General features: G+C 40.6%; 4 protein-coding genes and 1 non-coding gene across 11 annotated transcripts; 3 read left to right on the top strand and 2 right to left on the bottom strand.

Moving 5' to 3' along the window:
* The first annotated feature begins 979 nt into the window (after positions 1–979).
* LOC128454358 (SH2 domain-containing protein 1A) lies at positions 980–4,542 on the top strand. Of its 2 annotated transcripts, none has more exons than XM_053437732.1 (4): positions 980–1,456; positions 2,711–2,771; positions 2,868–3,012; positions 3,483–4,542. In XM_053437732.1, the coding sequence occupies exons 1-4, from the start codon at positions 1,281–1,283 to the stop codon at positions 3,593–3,595; spliced, it is 495 nt and encodes a 164-aa protein (XP_053293707.1). In that variant the 5' UTR covers positions 980–1,280; the 3' UTR covers positions 3,596–4,542. The 2 variants fall into 2 exon arrangements, with proteins under 2 accessions (XP_053293707.1, XP_053293708.1); XM_053437733.1 differs by having other exon boundaries at positions 993–1,456; positions 3,504–4,542.
* Positions 4,543–4,547: 5 nt separating this feature from the next.
* LOC128454355 (granulocyte-macrophage colony-stimulating factor receptor subunit alpha) lies at positions 4,548–11,306 on the bottom strand. 3 transcript variants are annotated; one of them, XM_053437723.1, is made up of 10 exons: positions 10,963–11,306; positions 10,416–10,480; positions 8,925–8,977; positions 8,667–8,790; positions 8,307–8,482; positions 7,578–7,633; positions 6,321–6,462; positions 6,044–6,155; positions 5,662–5,743; positions 4,548–5,567 (listed from the first exon to the last, which is right to left on the bottom strand). In XM_053437723.1, exons 1-10 carry the CDS (start codon positions 11,128–11,130, stop codon positions 5,481–5,483), a joined length of 1,065 nt encoding a protein of 354 aa, XP_053293698.1. In that variant the 5' UTR covers positions 11,131–11,306; the 3' UTR covers positions 4,548–5,480. The 3 variants fall into 3 exon arrangements, with proteins under 3 accessions (XP_053293698.1, XP_053293697.1, XP_053293699.1); XM_053437722.1 differs by having other exon boundaries at positions 7,518–7,633; positions 10,963–11,305; XM_053437724.1 differs by having other exon boundaries at positions 7,518–7,633; positions 8,667–8,830; positions 10,963–11,299.
* On the bottom strand, positions 11,198–11,269 carry trnae-cuc (transfer RNA glutamic acid (anticodon CUC)). The gene has a single exon. It is a non-coding gene; the product is annotated as a tRNA-Glu (tRNA).
* On the top strand, positions 11,256–14,343 carry casp20 (caspase 20, apoptosis-related cysteine peptidase). The gene is made up of 6 exons (XM_053437721.1): positions 11,256–11,547; positions 12,118–12,458; positions 12,572–12,606; positions 13,126–13,231; positions 13,332–13,881; positions 14,018–14,343. The coding sequence occupies exons 2-6, from the start codon at positions 12,125–12,127 to the stop codon at positions 14,163–14,165; spliced, it is 1,173 nt and encodes a 390-aa protein (XP_053293696.1). The 5' UTR covers positions 11,256–11,547; positions 12,118–12,124; the 3' UTR covers positions 14,166–14,343.
* Positions 14,024–20,660, top strand: catip (ciliogenesis associated TTC17 interacting protein). 4 transcript variants are annotated; one of them, XM_053437728.1, is made up of 10 exons: positions 14,024–14,114; positions 15,671–15,829; positions 16,065–16,250; positions 18,573–18,628; positions 18,760–18,846; positions 19,136–19,303; positions 19,384–19,508; positions 19,761–19,837; positions 20,092–20,159; positions 20,273–20,660. In XM_053437728.1, the coding sequence occupies exons 2-10, from the start codon at positions 15,724–15,726 to the stop codon at positions 20,459–20,461; spliced, it is 1,062 nt and encodes a 353-aa protein (XP_053293703.1). In that variant the 5' UTR covers positions 14,024–14,114; positions 15,671–15,723; the 3' UTR covers positions 20,462–20,660. The 4 variants fall into 4 exon arrangements, with proteins under 4 accessions (XP_053293703.1, XP_053293702.1, XP_053293701.1 ...); XM_053437727.1 differs by lacking the exon at positions 14,024–14,114 and adding an exon at positions 15,310–15,481; XM_053437725.1 differs by lacking the exon at positions 14,024–14,114 and adding an exon at positions 15,312–15,473.
* Positions 20,661–20,809: the final 149 nt, after the last annotated feature.

Here is a 20,809-nt window from a genome sequence, read left to right on the forward strand (position 1 = left end):
TGTCATTCATATGGTGTGTTCCATTTTGATGATTGTGTTTTCAGTTTTGCACTTCAGTGTGCTGTAAATGCTTGGTAGTGTGCAAGCAAATGCTTAGTTGTGTGTACTCAATGAATGGTATGTGTGTGTCATTTGAAAATATTGCTGTGTGTACCAAATGAAAACACGAGTTCCATTTTGTGAACAGGTTAGAGATTTGATGGCAAAGAGTCATCTTGCAAAGGGAGTGTCAGGTTTAGCATTTTGTGTGTGAGGTTTTCAGTTGTCTGTGTGCAGTTTTGAGAAAGCCGTTATTGTTTTGAAAAACGTGTGTTAACAATTGTGAAAAACTGTAAAGTGAGAGGAGCGACACGCAGACATGAACCGACAACATCGATTCATCTCCAAACACATGAGCGTACGTTTGTCATCTAAATCATCCCAATAAAAAATAAACTATGAACGTGAACTAGTTTTTCATCTGCGTGAACTTGAAACTCGTTAAGTGTGAGGTGGCTCAACACTGCTTCTACAGATGGGCTCAGATTCAGATTTCACATTTAATTGTGTAAAGGTTTGGTTGTTACCACAGCTACCCTGTGATTAATCTGATAAAAAATTGTAGTCGTTTGACAGCACTAATTTTATTACACTTCTCTACCTTTCTAGCACTTCTAAAATTATGCAAATAAGTAAACTGTTTCTACATTCCTGAGTGAGTTGCAAAACCAAGTTACACTTTGAATAATTCCTGTGTGTTGACCTTAAAAAAACCCATGAACAATACATTTCTCTTTGAGCAATAAGCCCAAAGCTGGTGCACACAGACACTTTACTCCATGCTCCACACAAATGATCTCTGTTTTCATCTCAGACTACACATCACGTCACATTCAAATTTCTGTAGCTCGACAGGATTTGTCTGCCGCACACCACATCCTGATGGGGTTTTTTAGACTGCTGTCACCGGGAAACTGACAGTGTCCAAATGTCTGATGTGTTACACTGTTGAAATACACATGTATTGCCATAAAACAGTGTGACAAACAAACGTTTACACACAGGTTTTCAGAGAGCAAGCTAGTGATGAGGACAAGAAGGGAGGATTAAGTAGTAGTTCTTTTTTGTGACCTGTCAAGTGATTTTTTTTTTATCAGACCACCTTTTTTTTTTACTTCAGACAAAGTGCACGGCATGGGCTGCAGGATGCTTGACAGATAAGTGTGAAAACCAGAGACGCTCGTCTTTCACACACTCTGTTGCCACAGCTCTCTGCTGCACCTGCACCGTCCTACGTTCACATGAGTGCTGGCCTCAGAGGCGACATGGAGCAGGAGGGGGAGCTGGTTCGGTCCATTTACTTTGGGAGAATTGGGAGTGAGGCCACAGAGAGGCTGCTGGAGAGGTTTGGACGTGATGGCAGCTTTCTGCTGAGAGACAGCGACACCATGCAGGGGGCCTACTGTCTGTGTGTGAGGTGAGATGGGAGGGTTGCAATAGTTAAGGTTTTGTTGGATAATTTTTTATTTAAATAGTTTATTCCTCCTTTATTTACAGTTGATATGTTGTGTACAGTCCAGCTGAGAAAGTCAGTCTGCTAAAAAGATATGATATAAGTCATTAGTAAAACGTTTCAACCCTGTACATTTGGCGTAGACATTGATATAATGTCTTAAAGCTTTAAACTTCTTAGGGATTATACTTGTTGTTATAATTTCCTATTCTAATGGATACTAGGGTTGAATTCCTTGGTCCTCGGCACCTTAATACTGTACTGTCAGGAAAAGCTTCACAAAATGCTGCTCACTTTCAGAAATATCTATATAATTCTTCTCAATAATAAACCTTTTAAACAGGAGTTATGTTTAAACACGAGTTACATTTCAATCTGTGTACTAAATAACAATGTATATCATAAACACTATATGACAATTTCCTGCCAGCGGAAAGACTTTGATTGCCGACTCTGGGAAATTTGCAGTGCTGTGTTGTTTCATATTTATTATGTATTGCATATTCAAATGTTAAAGTATCAAATGTTTTTAACTTCTAACCACAGGGGATTTTTATGAATTGACAAAAACATTAACTTATTATAACAGATATATAAGAACAACATTACATTGATCATGCCAGTGTAAACTGAGATTGTGAGGGCATGTGGGTGTTAAGTGGCAGATATCAATGCTGTTGGACTTTTAATTTTACATCAATGAATTTCTGAAGAACGTGAGTAAATATTTGTTGAAACAATCTGTGACTGGATTAAAAACTATTTAGTTGAACTCCATTAACCCCGGTTTATACTGTTCATTTAGAGCGTCACGCGGTGGAAAAGAGTTGAACTTCATGTTGCGACATCGATTGTTCACACATCAGGTTCATTTATCTCATCTTTTTTATTTAGATAAACTAGTCACTTGTATATTCATATTTTGTTGAGAATGTTAGCTTCAAAGCTTTTTTGATGTTCACAAATGTGCTTGAACAAGGAACAATTTTCTAAATAAGTGATGTGTTGTGATATGTGACTTTTCTCAAAGCTACAGAGCAAATTGTTTCACCTTCAGGGCATTGAACATGAAACTGAAATCAGGTACAACCTCTGCTCAAGGTTCATTAACAATCTCTTTCAGAGGTAATCACTCCATTCAAACATGTGTGAACATATAATCACATTTTACGCATTTCACACTAAACCATTTAAATCTCTGAAATGTGTGTTTTGCAGGAAAGCACCGTTTGTGTACACCTTCAGGCTCGTACACTCCGTCGACGGCTGGTGTTCTCAGGTGAGCGAACATCTGCATCCAGATCGCACATGTAACACACTTCAAAGACATGTAAACCAGGAGGTTATTTGTGATTTGTGTGTTTGTGTTTGTCAGAGTTCAGGCATCAGACGGCAGAGCTTTGGGACACTGGAAACACTGATAGAGAACTACAGAGGAGGATCAGCCTTTGGTGTCACAACAGTCCCCCTCACACACCCACTGGACAGAACACAGCTACAGTACATCAGTACTGGACAAGGTATGACACACAAACACACACACACACTTTTTTCAGTACGTTACAATATAATTGTTGAAAAAGTGTATCAAAACTCAAACAAATACAAACGCAGACACAAGAGTGGTTTTTTCAGTGTTTTTGTGTTTGTGGTAAATCAAAGTTTCCTTTTGCAGCTGTGATGGAAAATTCTGCATTTGGGTAATGATTAAAAGAAGAACAGACATGCATGTAGAGGATGGGTTAAGCAAATGTGTTTATCCTAAGTGTCAGCTGTGAGTTAATGTTAGGTTTACGTTTATCACTCCAGGGACTTTGCTTTTATGGCCGGGGAGAGCCTGAAACTTGATGGTGTCTCGGACATCTTGGCTAGGGTTTTCACTCCAGGGGTCACTCCAAGGGACTTTCTGTTTGATTTTACAGAAATTCCCACAACACAGCAGTGAAATGTTTTTTGTCCCTCATGACTTCCTCACTCGGTTATCTTACAGTTCCAGCTGTTTCCTCTACAGAGTTTGTTTACATGGAAATGAGCAGCAGCGGCAGCGGCAGCAGCGGCAGTGGCAGGAACAGCGGTGGAAGCGGCAGCCGGTCTGTCTGTTAAGGTTGTGCCTTCAGACGAGTGGACCAATGCTGTTAATCAGTCGGAAAAACTGAAGATGAGATATGCCTGCAGAATATTTTCATATATTTTCGGTGTTTCATTTTTTAATCTTTATTTGCGTCACTTTAGCATCAGCTCATTGTAATTGTTCTCTGTTTCTTTGTTCATTTCAGTGATTCTGTTCATTGTTGCTGTAATACTTTATTCTCATTGATAATGTATGTGTTTGTTGCTCTGTGGCTGAACCTGGCTCAGTTTGTTAGGCTCATACAAGTCCAGTTTATTACACTTTTGAACAATGGAGGTTATTCATCGATACCTTGGTCTGTTGGTAGACCCTTTTATCTTTCTAATTATATATAGAGGAAGTCCCAACCAAAAAAAGTCAAACTTTCGTACTACTTTTTAGACACACGTCTCTCTGAGTTAGACAGAACAAATAGCTTTATGAGATTAATATCAAGAAGTTTCTTCAGATCCTGTAGAAGAGTGTAGGTTGTCCTTGAGGTGGGTGAGAAGAACTTCAAAAGTCCTTAAATGAAAGCAGTCAACGTAGTGTGTAGCTATGTTAAGCTAAGCTAACTGTAGTTTCATGTTTAATGGAAAGATGTTGTAACAGTGGTGTTCTCATCATCGTCTCGTCTAAAGCTCTGCCAGTAAGCAAAACTAGCAAATGTCAAACTTTTGCTCTTGCGTTGATTCATTCTTCATCCAATTTTTTCGTTTTCATACTTTTTTTAATGCTGTCTTTTTTTCTTTCTTTTTTTTTAGAGTTTTTATAATTATGTTTTATTGTCAGATATGTAAGTGTCTTAATGCTAGATTTTTGCTTTTGCTGATATCATCCTGTAAACAATGAACTGCTATAATAGGGACTGCAAACTGGAACATTCTGTGCAAATAAAGGTTGAGTAAATTAATAAATGAATGACTGGATTTCAAAAAGAGCAGATGATGCATTACCAAACTTTATTCCACACACACAAAAAGGTACACACTTTTTGTCAAAGCTCTAGTTCCACATTTCAGGGCCAGTGACCTGCTGCTGGTTCAGGTAGAGAGATATGTGTGTGTGTGTGTGTGTGTGTGTGTGTGTGTGTGTGTGTGTGTGTGTGTGTGTGTGTGTACGTGTATTTGTGTGTGTGTGTGTGTGTGTGTGTGTGTGTGTGTGTGTGTATGTGTGTGTGTCTACTCTTGTACAGCTATCTTTATGAGGACCGGTTTGAGTTTACAACCTCAAGGTGAGGTCATTTTGTGAAAGTGATGACCTTTTGACCGGTCATCACTTTGTGACCCCCTTTAATGGACTTGGTTTAAGGGTTAGAATTAGGTTGAGGTTAGGTTGAGGCTCAGGGTTAGGCATTTAGTTTGGATGGTTAGGGTTAGGGTAAGGGGCTAGGGAATGCATTATGCCAATGAATTTCCTCACTAAGATAGCTGTACAAATGTGTGCGTGTGTGTGTGTGTGTGTGTGTTTCTCAAAAGCCTATAAAAGAAGCTGCAAATGCGTTCTGAAATTTATGAAATGAAAGTGCATTGAGATTTATACATGTGTAGACAAATGCGAATGCGTGTGAAGATTCAACCATATCCACAAAGTTTTGTTTACCCTAAGCTAAGATGTGACAAGCGAAGCGGCCAACAAGTATTGGACAATATAAAGGTGCAAACCTGAGCTAACACTATTGACCTTGAGACCATTGAATATAAGGCTGTAAAACTCAAGACCCCCCCCCCCCCCCCCCCCCCAAAAAAAAACACACCTCCCCACACAAATACACTCCCACATTCATACGCATACAATCAACAAATTTGAGGGGAAATGTTGTTGGTGTTAGGTCGGTGTAAATACTGTAAATTTGAAAGTGTCCTCCCCACATTACTTTTAAAATCTCTTTAAAGGGTTCTCCTCTTCTTCCGTCACCTTAGTGATCTCCTCTTCAGCCTTAGAAGGCTGCACAGGAGGGGAGAACTGGAAACACGACAGAAGAAGCAAAACACTGGCACCCTTCGTTCATGAATGTGGCTTGGTGAGTGACTGACATGATATGAGGGTGTGTACTTACATTGAAAGGGTCATTTTCTTCCAGGTAATTTATGTACTTAGGCGGTGGGCGAGGAATCGGAGGAAACAGAAGTTTAGACACCCTAAAACACACAGACACAAACATATTGCAAGGTAGCTTTAGAGTGTTGTGTTTTGCGGTGGCTTATCATAGAATAACAACACTTGCCCCAGCCCTACAGGCCTTGGACTTCTCCTTCCTGCCCTTTGTTTTCTCACCTAACTTGACTGTGTCTGCTGACATAAGTGTCAGATTTGACTTCGGCCTCACGCAGTCCAGTTTCACACTCAAAATGGAGGACATACTTTCTGTATCAGGCTGTGAGGAGTCTGTGAGAAGCTGTATTTTTTTTCTGAACCAGTGTGTTTGTGTGTTTGTGTACCTCTGATGGCGCAGAAACAGCAGCAAAGCCAGGAGGATCATGGGTATTCCAAATGAAATCGAGATGATGGACAGGGTGTTGAGTTTGTCTGGCACACCTGACGGTTCCACCGCTACAAACAGATGCACACATGAGTATTAGGATCCCTGTGTCAATAACTGTAACCTTTCGCATATTCATGTGTCAAGTTATCAACTAATCAACAAATGAATAAAGATGTCAACAATAAGTCGACACTAGTTTTTAGTTAATATCTATTTGAGGTGATATCACTCACAGACAGTGGGACTCCATTCACTCCACTGAGATTCGATGCAAAAGTCCAGCTTCCTCTTCTTCATCCTCACTCTGTAGGTGAAGGTAGGATCCGCACTCAGCTCTGTGTAAGACAGCTGGGATTTCAGCTGTTTAGGAGGCTCCTGTCAGGAAAATATTCTTCAGTTCAAGAAACCGACACAGATGAAAACATAGCCTCCCTCAGCACAAACAAAGAGAGAGTAAAGCGCATAACTATTCAAAGGCCCAACAGTCTCCTTATAAAACCACATTTAAAACACTATGTCCAGACTTTTGGGGGGATCTGCACCAAATTGCACCAATCATTAATAGCAGTCCCCTTAACATGCCTAATTAATTTTAATCAAGATCTATGGTTTTTATTATCTAAGAAATCTATGGAAATGTTGTAAAATTCCCTATCTCACAATGTTGTAGAAAGTGAGGGTTTATGCGTTATCCTGCTAACTTTAAAACAGACAAACAAACTAGATGGAAATATTCCTTAGCAGAAAGAAGGACACTCTGTGAGCACATACCTCTACCAAAGCTAATTGGCCACTCAATCAGCACATTGAGACCAGATATATATACCATGTACACACAAATGATCTACAAACTGCTCACACTAAACACAGGTAAAATATCCATTCTCTGGTAAAGCTGAAATGATTATTTATCACCGTTCAGTATCTGAAAAAGATACTGAATCCACCCCCTACTAACAATGGATTCACAAAATCCAAACCATTATCCATATCCACACCAAATTTCACCTTTTCATAGATATTAGCTTTAAGTACATGCTTGAAATCTCTGTTTAATTCTTGGGAAAAATCACAAAAATCTGAAAAACACCATATGATTTATTTCATTCAAGATTCATGAATTATTCTCTGAGAAATTAAGGAAAAAGTGGAAAAACGACCCATCTCACGATGTCAAAGAAATTTACAAAACTGCATGCTTTCCATGTTTCATGGCAACCCATTGAGTAGCTTTGGGTAATCCTAAAAATAAATAAATAACGCAGATGAAAACCTACCCTCCTTGGGTGAGGTAATAATTCAAATAGATGCTGAATGCACTAATTGTAATTGTTAGTCGCTTTGGATAAAAGCATCAGCTAAATGAAATGTAATGTGATGTAATGTAACCTCCACAGTCATCCTCACACACAGACAGACATGTACTGTACCTGGTTACCCAGGTCTAGCTGGTGTTCAAAGCAAAAGGGGCGTGATTCAGCCCACCTCACCAATAGGTCTCCATCTTTGAATGCTGCAGAGATGTTTGAGGGTGGGGGGACGACCTCTGTGGCACAAAATCATTCAATATAAAGTTCTGCTGTGGATTATCGTAACACAAACCTTCAGTTTACTAGAATGATGATTTTATCCCTCAACATTTACGGGACATATTTCCATGAAATATTTTTCAAACGTTCATGCTCCCCAGAGGATAGATATTCATGACTGGTGGCCTGGTGATCTCCTGATAGTTCCTCTAGCACCACAGTGAAGTGGACATTTTTAGTTATGAGTAAAATGCCTAAACAGAAGCTACTGTCTCTAATCTGTCTACGCCGTCTAATTTAAACACTGCTATGACTTTCTTACTTGTGCCACTTCCACATTTTAGAGGACGCATCTCGACGGAAGACTCTCTGCATCCAAATATTCTGTTTACTAATCTGAATACTAATCTGATTGCTGTTAACCAATGTCTAAACTAAAAGACAGCACATTTGTTTAATACCATGTGACCTCCAGGGGGCACTTTTTGCATCGTTAAGATCATTTATTGGTAATATTCTTCCCATTTGCACTGTTCACATATTATATTAAACATATTTTTGTCCACTGCTGAGTCAAGTGAAATAAAAGTTAAGTGATACCTTGTGCATTATTCATTAATTAAGACCATCTGTCAAATTGACATTTTCAAATACTCAAGAACAGATCAACAGTTTACTCTGGAGTCTCACCCAGTGTGTCCTTGTTGTATGAGTAGGTGTAGACTCTATACTTGTCATGCTGGGTCATGTTAAATTGAAGTATTACATGTAACTCCTCATGCTGCTCCAGATCGAAAGACCTTGATCCGACCCGTTCCACAGGCGATTGGCTCAGAGTCTTAACTGTTGTGGTATCGTGGCAGACACTGGATGAACACACAGGGAAACCTTCAAAGCAACTGATATAGATGAGTTTGCCCTTGTGTTAAATGTATTCATATTTCATCTTTTAAACTTGAACAGTTTTCCACATTAAACATGGCACATTTTATGGTTTGTGGAACATGATTGTGTTATGGTTCATCTAGGATATAAAAACCATATGAGTACCTGATAGAGACAGAGAGCTGCATATCCTTCTCTAATGTGAGGAATGACCAGGAGCAGTTGAGTAGATTTGTTGGGTAAAGGAGGCAGATGAAGGTTTCACGTACATCGGTCAGCTCTATAGAGTCTTCAAGGAGCATAGAATTCATGAAGTCAAGCACGTGGAGCTGAAATAGTTTTTCAAACAAACAAAAACAAAAATCGTTATACTTGCAGCAAACTTTCTACCGTGTATGTGGAGTGTTTGATTTCGATCCTTACCTCCTCCATAACCTTTTCCCCCTGACAGACGTCCTGATCGTTGCCCTCCATAGCTGTTGGGAGAACACACAGTTCATCTAGACTTAAAGCATGAGGGGAACCAGTAGTAAGACAGATTTTTAGCCGTTTATTGCCATGTTCTAACTTGCAATCGGTAGCGTGCAGATAAAGTCCATAAAAAATAAAGGAGACATAATATGAGTTTCAAGTTTTTATTTCCTATCGTGCTTTACAGGTTTATTGTTTCTGAAAACGTTCATTTCTACCAAGTTTTACTTTGGTTTAGTGCCTACTAAACTCATTCTGCCTGTCTGGTTCGAAAATCCAATTCATAAGTGAGTAAGAATATGACTCTCTTCAAAAGACAGCCATGTGTTTTCTTATTTTATCCCTCAACATTTACTGGACACATTGGCAATGAAATATTTACAGACTTTCGTGCTCCCCAGAGGATAGACATCCATGACTGGTGAGCTGGTAATCCCCTGATACTTCCTCTAGCACCACAGTGAAGTTGACATTTGTAGTTATGAGTAAAATGCCTCAACAGCAGCTACTCTCTCTAATCTGTCTACGCTGTCTAATTTAAACACTGCTATGACTTCCTTACTTGTGCCACTTCCACATTTTAGAGGATGCATCTTGATGGAACACTCTTTGCATCCAACTATTCTGATTACTGATCTGAATACTAATCTGATTGCTGTAAACCAATGTCTAAACCAAAAGACAGCACATTTGTTTTAATGCCACGTGATGTCCTGGGGGCATTTTTGCTTTTTGTGCATCTCAAATTGTTTATTTCCTCAAGTGTTTTGTTGGTTTTTTGTTTGTGTAAAACATGTGCAAAGCTGAGCTCCTCTCCCACACAGAAAACACTGTGCCTCAACCTCCAAAAACGCCTCCTCTGTCATCCAGCTGCTGCTTCCGGGGATTCATGATGTCCTCATGATGCCCAACTTTTGCATAATACACACCTAACAAAGAGCTGGGCATACACTATACCACTTTAGAAATGTTGTTGCTAAATTCCGCCTCACCATGTGTGTGAGTGAATCGTCTGAGATGCGAATCCTGGACTCACAAATGATATGCTCACACTGTGCGTTCGGATTGTCTGACACGACCCTGACCGCTCAAACTACACATGGCCGCCTCCTCCTCCGCACCAGCTCCGTGTTTTTGTCGAAAAAGAAGTTGAAGTTTGTTTGCTAACAATGCTAGGTTTCTGGGTAATTTTGTTTTCATCGAAGTGGTAATTGAAAACTGTTTCCTTAAACACAAGAGACAGTGCAACACCACCTTGATGATAAAAGCAACATCTGAATTACAAAACATGGTTCAGATGAGCTGGTTTTAATTGTCATAGCCGTGTATGATGATCCATCAGGATGTGAGTGTGAGCGCCTGTGTGTGGGATTGTTGTGGTGCGGACGCTGAAGTTGTATTAGCAGTTGACGTTGTGGTCTGCAGTGTCAAAATGTCACCCACCGCCTTGTGATGGCCACAAAACCAGGAAACTGGACCAGAGAACCAAGAGCAGCATCACAGCCGACCTACAGGTTTTACGCACACACACACACACACACACACACACACACATAGTGAGAGCGATGCATGAACAAACTGTAAAAGCTGCAATGAGTCACAGAAAGAACAGACATACTCCTCCACACTGAATAATTTCCTCGCTTTTTAGACTTCCCCTTTCAAGAGCTCACACGTAGAGGTGGATTGACCCATCAAACACAATCTTCACACAATTCTCCTCTAAGTTACATCTGATTGTGAGTGTTAACAACGCACATATTAACAACACATACAGAAACTTTCAAATTTCGCCTCATAAAATAAACAATAAATTAAGTTATCAGGGTTTTGTTTACACACTCAGCTTCCCCACTCTCTCAAAAAAGATAAATAAACATACTCGAGAACTATTGTCTCTCTCATGGGTAAGTTACACCTAATCCTATACAGTACATATTTTAATAGAATAACAGTTCCATTGTAAATGTGATTTAAAAGAGGCTGTTACCGTCTGTTGTCCTTCCACCCTGTCGCTTTCCCTCACAGACAGAAGACAGTGACACATTTCTGAAGAAAGAAGAAGTATGACGTCACATACTGTACAGATCGTCAGGAGACCGACCACCTCCCTCTCTCTCTCTGATTCTGTACGTTTGCTGGATGCCAATGTGCTCATTGGAATTATCCCTCGAGCAAGCGAGTAAAACACAAGATTATATCAGGATCAGTTAACCAAAAGTGAGTTCCCTGACCGGGAATCGAACCCGGGCCGCGGCGGTGAGAGCGCCGAATCCTAACCACTAGACCACCAGGGACTGTTGCGCTACTTTGTGAAATTGTTGATATTATTCTGCAACAGAAGAAAGTTGCATTCTTCTTCGGTTTCGCTCAGGAGTGATTGTAACTTCACGGCTCATTGCTCCCCCTGGGGCTTGTGGTGGGAAAACACAGAAGTAACATCCCCTTTGGCTTGCGCTCTGTGCTGTCTCCGTTGTTCCCCCTCCTCGACCGTAGGTGGTAGTCACGTGCCGGAGAGACTCCACTGGACTGGAGGCAGTGTGTGTGGAGGGAAGACTTGGAACACTTCCTGAAGGTAGGTTCACAAAGCCTTTGTCTGATCAGGCTGTTCTTCGATTAGTTTACACTACAGTTCTTCATTTAAGATATTTTGGATGATCGTAGAAACGGGTTTAAGTTAGCTCAGGTTGAATTCTGACTGTATAACTGCGTGATGCACGAATGTTTAGAGTGAAGAAAGTTAAAATGTTTCAAATTCGTACTTGCTATCAACCATTTACATACATTAAAAACCAAATCATCTCTTCTTCATCATAAACTATTGATTTTAAATCAAAGTTGGCAGAAGAAGTTGTTCTTGCCAATGTGTCATATAGAGATACTACAATGGTACTACCATACAATGTATATGTATATGTACTGCATATGTTGCAGAACAGTATGTTCACAGTTGTACTCCATGAACCAAAAACCCATGTACTTCAGTATAGGGCAGGCTCCCCCCATTCGGGTTTTAGTTTAGTTAAGGTTATCAGTCACTTTTTCGATACATTTTCAGCCCTACTTCAATATGAACCAAAATAAAGATACTTTTGTGTAGCTGTTCTCCTGGATAATGTTGTTTTACTCTGTGTTGTTATCTCAGATTCAACATGTCAGCCAAAGACACTCTGCGGTGCAATAAAACAGCCGTTTTGACGGCTTTGTGTGCAGACTACAGGCTGATCCTCAACAAAGTTCACGAGAAAAACCTGATAACCCAACGGGAGTACAACAACCTGAAAAGCATCAACAAGGAAGATGTGGAGGGACACGCCGTTGAGCTCATGGATAAGATCATGAACAAAGGAGAGGACTCCTGCCAACATTTCATGGACCTCCTGCAAACCGACGAGGACATAATAAATACTTACCCTAAGCTGAAGAGCATGCAGCTGAATGACGCCTGCCATCGGGTCACCTGCCACCCTGTCCAAGAGTCAGCAGGTATGTTGACATACACAGATTGATATGAGCCTATAGTGTGTTTAACATGGAGCTTACACCAAAACATGTTTCATGTTTGGAGATGTAATTCAGTTTCACTCTGGTTTCCTCAGATGCTACATCACCACAGAGCAAGAGGCTCAAGAGGGTAAGATCTCTGCCTGATATTCAAATAGCACATGATATGCGACCATGCATGAGTAGTACTTTCGAAGTATACTTTTTCCTCAGATAATCCCAGGTCATATTTGGTTCTTAATATCTCCAGACAGATGCGTAGTGCTTTGTATTAACATATAAAATATGATGGGATTTATTTTTTTGCTCTCTTCATTGAAAAACGTGATCTTTCAGTTTTAAAAGCAGGACTTATTGATTTTGTAGTGGTCTCACTCAAATACACCTGCGCTCCAGCTTCCTCTGCTCTCCTGGTGCTCTCGCTGCTTCTGTGCACACATGGAACCTCGGCTCTTGGATTTCTCAAATCAATAAGTCTTGCTCTGAAACTGCAAGACTCCACTTTTGAATAAAGAAAGTAAAACTAGCCACAGAATATTTGCTTTGTAATATAGTAGTATAATACGACACAAAATGTAATCCAGTGAAAACTCAACTCTTAATTATAAGTCTTTTTATGTTTGTGTTCTATTGTTTTCATTGTTTCAAGGAGGAGCGGTACCTGTTGAAGAGCCAGCCCGTTGGCCTCTGTGTCATCATAAACAATGAGAACTTCATGGATGGCACAAAGAGAAGAGGAACCAGTAAAGATGCTGGTATGTTACATAACAGACGGCTGCACTGTTTCACACCAGTCTCTCGGTTGTTAGTGCTTGAAAGTTAACTTAGTTGTTTTTTTGTATCCCTGTCCTGCAGAATGTTTGGCAGAGGTGTTCACTTGGCTACGCTTCAGAGTGCTGATGTGTAAAGACCAAACCCAGGACCAGATGGAGCGAGCGCTGAGGCACTTTGCCGCTCTGAGCGACCCCTCCAGGCTGCAGGAGTTCAATGTTACGGAGTGGATTGGCAGCGAGTTCGCTGAACCTCAGCAGACTCCTCTGAAGCATGGAGATGCCTTCATCTGCTGCATTCTGAGCCATGGATCAAAGGGCGTAGTCTTGGGGACGGATAAGAAGCCCCTCTCCATTAAACAAATAACTCAAACTTTCAAGTCCAGCGACCAGTCGGCCCTCACGGGCAAACCCAAAGTGTTCCTGATCCAGGCCTGCCAGGGACCGCGCACACAGCCTGGAGTGTTGTTTGAAGACCTGGAGGCTGATGATTCACCCTCACGATTCATTCCTGAAGAGGCTGATGTTCTGGTTGCTTTCGCTACTGTTGAGGACCATGTATCATATAGACACCAAACCGACGGGAGCTGGTTCATCCAATCAGTATGTCAGCAGCTGAAGGAGGGCTGTTTCAGGTAAATGCATAACTCTAAATGAAATATGTAGTTTGACCATAACCATTAATATGCACCGTGTGTACTGTGCACTATTTGATCATAATCTGTGCCATGGTGGTTATAGTAATGTTTTTGTACATTATATTTATTCAAGGCATGAGGATATCACCACCATCCTCCACCGTGTGAATGATGAAGTAAGCCAGAAAGAGGGCCCTGGACAATGTGGAGCAGCAAAGCAGATGCCTGAGGTCAGGTTCACCCTGAGGAAATCACTTGTGTTGTCACCACATGAAGCTTAATCTCCAGAAATCATGCAAACTGCTTACTTTATGTCTGAATTTATGATGTATTTTTAAGGGTTTTCTTAAGTGTTTTCAATAATGTTAATCTTTCTTAATTATCTCTCAATAACATGTATTGCCATTTATACTTTTCCAGACTTTTGTCATAGAATAAAGTTCACTGGTGGCGGTTTTATTAAGGCTTTATACTGTCTCTTTATTTTGCAGCACCTTTTTTATGAGAGCAAGAAAAGATGAGTAATTAATGCATGAAACAAGACCAACTAAGCTTTAACTTATTTATATGGAGGGTGTAAACTACATTATAGAATATTAATCCATTTGGACATAGAGGAAACATTTCATAAGCGTCAGTACTTTCTGTTTAAGTGATTATTATTCTTATTCCATATCATTTTGCAACATCTAAGTCGTGTTGTTCTTGGTGACAACTACAACTGGTGTTCAGCTTTGCTTTGACCTCATTGTATCTCTCCTGAAGTTTTCTCCAGTTTTTATTCAATTTAAATACTCGCACAACTCTTCTGTCCATTTTAACTTTTCTTTCACCGTCTACAGTTGTACACAACACTCACAACCACAGTTGTTTTCTCTTGCACACTCTTACTCGGCGTCGTGCATGATGAACATTTCTTTCATCTTCTGCAGTTCTTGTCTGCTCTTCTCTTCGTTCTCCTTTGCCCTCAGTCCTGCAATGTACAGCGGACAAATGATCAGCTGTTGGTCATTCATCTTGTGTGCCATTATGGTCTTTTCCTTGATTTACTGCACTGTTGAGTTTAGTTGTTCAGGTGATCACTCTGAATATGTTAAGCTGAAGGAATAATAATGTTTGCGATTTACTATTTAACACTTCAAAGGATCATCAAGCAAAGAATTCCTTGTTTTCAGTTTTCTTTAATGTTGCAGTGTCACCGGTCGTAGACTCCTTTGATTTCTTAGATTCGATCTGGAGAGAAACAAGACAGGGTTTTTGACCTGAACAGATCTTTTAGTCCGTATGTAGTGATAGCACCACCTACTGCCAAAACGGAGGTAAGCATCGTTTTACAACTTTAAAATCGATTTACATCAAAGGTTCACCGTGGACCGTAATACGTGATTAGTGGGCGTGGTCCAGCGCCGCGTCACGGACGCAGGAAGTGGAGGGTTTTTCCTTCCCACGATGCACAAAACACACGCACAGTGCTGCTCGCAGCTCTAGTTCAATTATTGTTTTTGTCACGACTAGCTTCGTTCCTGTGATGTCAATAGACTTCCGCTCCCTGTAGATGGGAGAAGAGTTTTGTGGCATGATGTGAACAGGTATTACGGTAATTTATTCCAATGTTCGACCGCGCACGTACAACCTTCTCTATGGTACTGCAGCGTCGTTGTCATGACTACAGGGACGCGCTCGCCTTCTATGTCCTGGCGGACGAGGCTGTAGAAACAAGTACCGACGATACAAACCACTAGAGATGACAACAACAAGCTCAGTGTCTCAACGTTCCTTCTCTTAGAGCTGATCCTGTTTGACGTCCTGGAGTATCTGCCTGAGGTAAAGGCACAGACGATGGAAGCCTCGCTGGAGGAGAAGACTCCTGCAGGAGCTTTAACTGTGAGGCAAGGAGCCCAGCTCAAAGCCTCTGCTGAAGCCATCGCGTTCATGTCCAGCATTGGTGAGAGAGTTTCCTGTTTATTGTCTGTGATGAGTCTGGAGCCTCAACAGTAAACAGAACCTGTCTATGTCTGAGAGTCAGCGCCACCTGGTTTTGACACATCAGCCACATAGAGTTTGTGCATTTCATGGGAGCAGAGATCAGAAATGAGATTTGTCGTCTTTACCATTTCTTTAATAAAAGCTGCCCATTGTGGCTCTGTTCTCCAACCTTAAGCTCCCTCTGTCCCCTGCAGAGCCTGTGGACCTGCTGAGGTGTGTGTTTGCAGACTCTCTGGTGACTGTGTCAGAGGGCGGCAGACATGTGGGGAGCTTCAGTGTGACTTTGGAGTTTGCCCGCAGGATCCAGCAGCCCTGTGTGATGCTGCATGCTCAGAGCCAGGGAGCCATCGACGGCTCCCCCTGCGGAACAACAGTGACAGGTGACGGGGGAGGCAGGGGTCACTCCTGAATCTCCATTGTTTTGTCAAATTATACACATGTATGGTGGCCCAGAGAGCTCAACGCACTGAAAATAAAGAAAACACATGCAAATAGAAAAAAAACTGGTGCAAATTAAGAAAACAACCTCATCAATTTGAAAACACATTTGTGAGGTTGTTGAGGTCTGCTACTTTTCAGTGGTGGTGGAACTTCACAAAGCCTTGAACTACAACCAGGTTTATCACTTTTTTTGGGTCCCGTGCTTTCACAATTTGCAGTGCGTCTCTGTATTTGCCTGTGTTGTTGCATTTTGCAGCGCATGTGTCATCACATGGATGACGTTGTTTTCTTAATTTGGCCTTGTTTTTCTAATTTGCATTGTTGAGGTCTCTCGGCCAACTACACTGTTTATTGTAAAGGGAGAACACTATTCTGATTTGAGCTTCTCTTCCTTGGCTTCCGGTAAATTTTAAGATTTTATTTCTGACTTTTGAGGCCAGTTCTGGACATGCTCCTTAGTACTTTTCAGATCTTTTACAGTTTTTCTCCATTGCTTTGGATCATTTCACGAAACAGAAATGACATTCTCAGAGCTCTAAGTGCAAATGGCAAAATAGCCCATATGGTTCAGCACAACTACATAGATCACCTTCAAAAGGTCATATCTCACCCAAAACAGTTAACTCAAGTTTCAAAACCAAATCATTTTCTCATTTAAATAGTCAGTGCCCCCAAAATGAAAATTTCCTTCTCGATTGCTGTGGCTCATCTCTCAAAATAACATAGATGGTTCAGCAAAACTCCATAGCAGACCTGCAAAAGGTCATATCTCTCCCAAAACAGCAAACTCATCAGTCAACACTAAATCCTGTTCTCATACAAATAGTCAGTGCCCCCAAAATGAAATGTCCCTTTGGCATTGTTTAAACACTACAGGTCAAAATGTTTAGATGTTTTGTCAGTATGGCAGTGGACCATAGAAATATCCCTCATGTGCACATTTCAATCTTGGCTCAGTCCTTGAATGGTCACTGAATGGTTACAGTAGATGTTTTCCTTCCAGAATATTATGTGTATCAAACAGAAAAAAGATTAATTCAAGGTTTCACATAAAATATGTTTATTGAACTCATACTGCCATGGAAATTGTTACAGTAATTGCCATACACCGTGCTTACAGTAACAGAAAATGTGTACAGCACAATATACTGTCAAACAATAAGCACATCAAAACTAAAATTTGGCATAGTGAGATATGACCTTTTGAAGGTGATCTATGTAGTTGTGCTGAACCATATGGGCTATTTTGCCAGTTGCACTTAGAGCTCTGAGAATGTCATTTCTGTTTCGTGAAATGAGCCAAAGCAATTGAGAACAACTGTAAACTTACTGTGTGATTGGTGATCAGATGTGTGAAACTCAACCTTGATTACTAAAGTTCTAGTTGCACCTGAAAATTAGGCCAATGATCCAAGATATCCTTATTACAGTATATACCATGATGTTTTTCATGGTATTATGTGCCTGTACGATTTTGACAGTAGAGTGAACTATTGTGCAGGTGATGATGTAAACAATGAAATTATGCCAACATGTTCTGCAGAGAACAACCACTTGACTGAGAAGCGACAGTCAGTTTTCACCAGCAATATATATTCAATTGGTAATTGGGCCAACTGAAGGCAATTGTACCTAACCGTTTGCAAAGGTGTTCTAAATCATTTGAAATTTGTGCAAGCTGTTGGAAATTGTACTTGTCATTGCAAGGATGTGCTAATACAATTGCAATTTGATTAAAGGAATGAGATATTCCAATCTGTTGTGAACAAGTGCCCAGTGGTTTGGAGGTTTGCACGTGTGGTTTTGAGAATGTCATTTCTGTTTCGTGAAATGACCCAAAGCTATGGAGAAAAACTGTAATACCATATGTGGAGACGGTAGCCTGAGGTCCTCAGGTAGCCTGAAAGCCCTATTTTAACCATTTCACTTAGGACTAAAGGTGACTGGGCCTTTTCTATCAGGGCTCCCACGCTTTGGAACAACCTCCCAGAGGAGATCAGTCCGGCAAACTCCTCATCCTCTTTTAAATCTCTATAAAAGACACCTATTTAGAGGTGTGCTTTCTCAGGAATGAATTTCTGAATTCACCTATTTTTTATTAGTCTAACCTCGCCAATTATTTTAATCTTTTAACTGTAAAGTTGTGCGATCTTCTAATTGCTTTTAACTGTTTCCTAATATATTCCTAATTATAAAGAGCCTTGTAACTGTGTTTTGAAAGGGGCTACATAAATAACGTTTCATTATTGAACATTTTTCAGCCTACCTGACTACAAACCTGGAGGTGCTGGAGGAAGATTACCACGAGTTTGTCAAGGTAAGTCATTGCGGGCTTTCACCTACACACCTTGATCAGCTGAAAACATTGTGCCCTTGTCGGTCGACATTGCCGTGCCACAACTCTCTGGTTTCATTTTGCACTTCTTTTTTTTAAATGCCCTTTTTCAGCTTGAAGGCCACACCTTGGAGAAGAGGTGTCACATGGTGCAGCATGACGGGCAGATGATGATTAATAAAGTTACCACTGTAGGAGAGGTGAGAGAGGAATTTGTAGAGTGAGCTTTAACAGTCTAAAATCCTGACAACAATAACAAATACATTTTATTATCCCAAGACCTATAGTAAACATTAGTATTTTTGAATAGATGCTTTACTGTATTATGGCTTTGTCGTAAAACCTTAGACAACAAAGCGGCTTTTATTTAGCAAAACTGGGATTAAATGACTGTTCAAAACAACATCTCAGAAATTGTTGCGATTTGACTCTTGTTTCTCTCAATACTACTCTACCATCCATCCTTTTTGTGTGTGAACGTGCATACAGGAGGTGACGAAGGAGAGTGTCTCTTATCCCAAATCTGTCATAAGAGGGCTGGTAACAGAGGGCTCCACCCTGCTGCTGATGCGCCTGATCGCTCTGAGGAAGAAGGTGCCCCAGAACATGACCTTCATCTCCTTGAACCAGGAGTTACACATGTCCCAAATCACCCTTGTAAGTGTTTATACGATTTCTTGTTCTGTCAATGACTCTTATGAAAAGTGAACTCTGATTATACGTGTGCCTGTGTTTAGAGTGAGCTGGGTGTGAAGGAGCTGGACATCGGGGGTGAGACGGTGGAGGTGTTTGGGATGCAGAGGACTATTCACTCTGTGGAGGAAAGCCTCACCACCTGGCAGTGCTACTTCCTGGAGGACGGGTAGGTTCAATGACAGCTTCTTAAGGTTCTTAAACTTCGTAGACACTGCCCACCACAAGTAGGCTACGACTGTTGATTTGACACTATTTCAATTATTTTAGTGTTTACAAGTCAACCGCTGATTAGGCTTGCGTGATAAAATATCGAAAATGTTGTTACCTGATTTTTTTAAATGACGATGCATGCATTTAAAAAAAAAAAGAAAGAAACTGTTTATGCTACTTGATGAATTCATTCATTTCTTCTGATCAGGCACTTGGCCAGTAGAGTGCACGTGGGATCACCAGTCACTGTAAGGCTTCTGCATCTGCCATCACAGCCGGAAAAAGGTAATTACTGATTCGGGGGAGAAGGATATGGACGGAAGATAACTTCGCTCCTGAAACATTTAGTGTGTTATGGCCTCCTTGTCGACTTTTTCTTTTTTCTCCTTTTTATCTTAATTGCTTATCCAGAGAAAGTGTCTGATGTCTCCGTCTTATCTCTTCCTCACACTGACAATGAAAAAAAGTGTTCCTCAGACCTCCATCAGTGACTGATCAAGTGTGTGGCTGTGTGTGTGTGTGTGTTTTTAAAATTTTAGGTTTTGAAAAAATCCCCCTTGTTTGGGAAGAAGACATGGAGATGTGGTCTAAGTTCCTGGACAGAAAGGTGAGAGTAGATTTAAATATACTTGAGAGGAGCTGAATAATCAGGTCTCTCACACATCTCCTCCTATTCAATAAAACACCATGTGAATATGTGTGAATGTCTCCCTGTGGCAGGAGGAGCTGAAGGCGGACCATGGCTCGTACTTTAGAAAGCACCCAGAGATCCGTGCTATCATATCTGACTTCCTGCAGTTCTTGTTGCTGAGGAAACCAGATGACGTCTTCCAATTTGCCAAAGACTACTTCCTCCCGTTCGCTTCAGAGCCACCTCCAGACTCAAACCTGAAAGCCTCATCGTCCTGAAGGCTCACAAGATCAAAACTGTATTTCATAACTTTCTTTTAATTTATCCCTTTTACGTTTACTTTTCTTCAGAATGATAGACGACTAGTTGGTTATAAAGGAAACATGGTTGAAATGAACATTACTTTTAATCATGAGACTTCATAAAAAGAGAGACAATTTAATTAAAATGTATTATGAATAAAGTGGGTTTGTTTTAGTGTGTTTGTGGTTTGTTTTTCTCATGGACTGAATTGCAGAGGGATAAAGTTAGAATGTTTTGTCATTATTGTAGCTGCATGAATATGAATAGGCAAATAGTTGCTACTTTGACCAAATTACATAGCAATATCATCCAGTCATAAAATA

The sequence above is a fragment of the Pleuronectes platessa genome, chromosome 13, assembly GCF_947347685.1.
Source record: "Pleuronectes platessa chromosome 13, fPlePla1.1, whole genome shotgun sequence".
Taxonomy (NCBI): Eukaryota; Metazoa; Chordata; class Actinopteri; order Pleuronectiformes; family Pleuronectidae; genus Pleuronectes; species Pleuronectes platessa.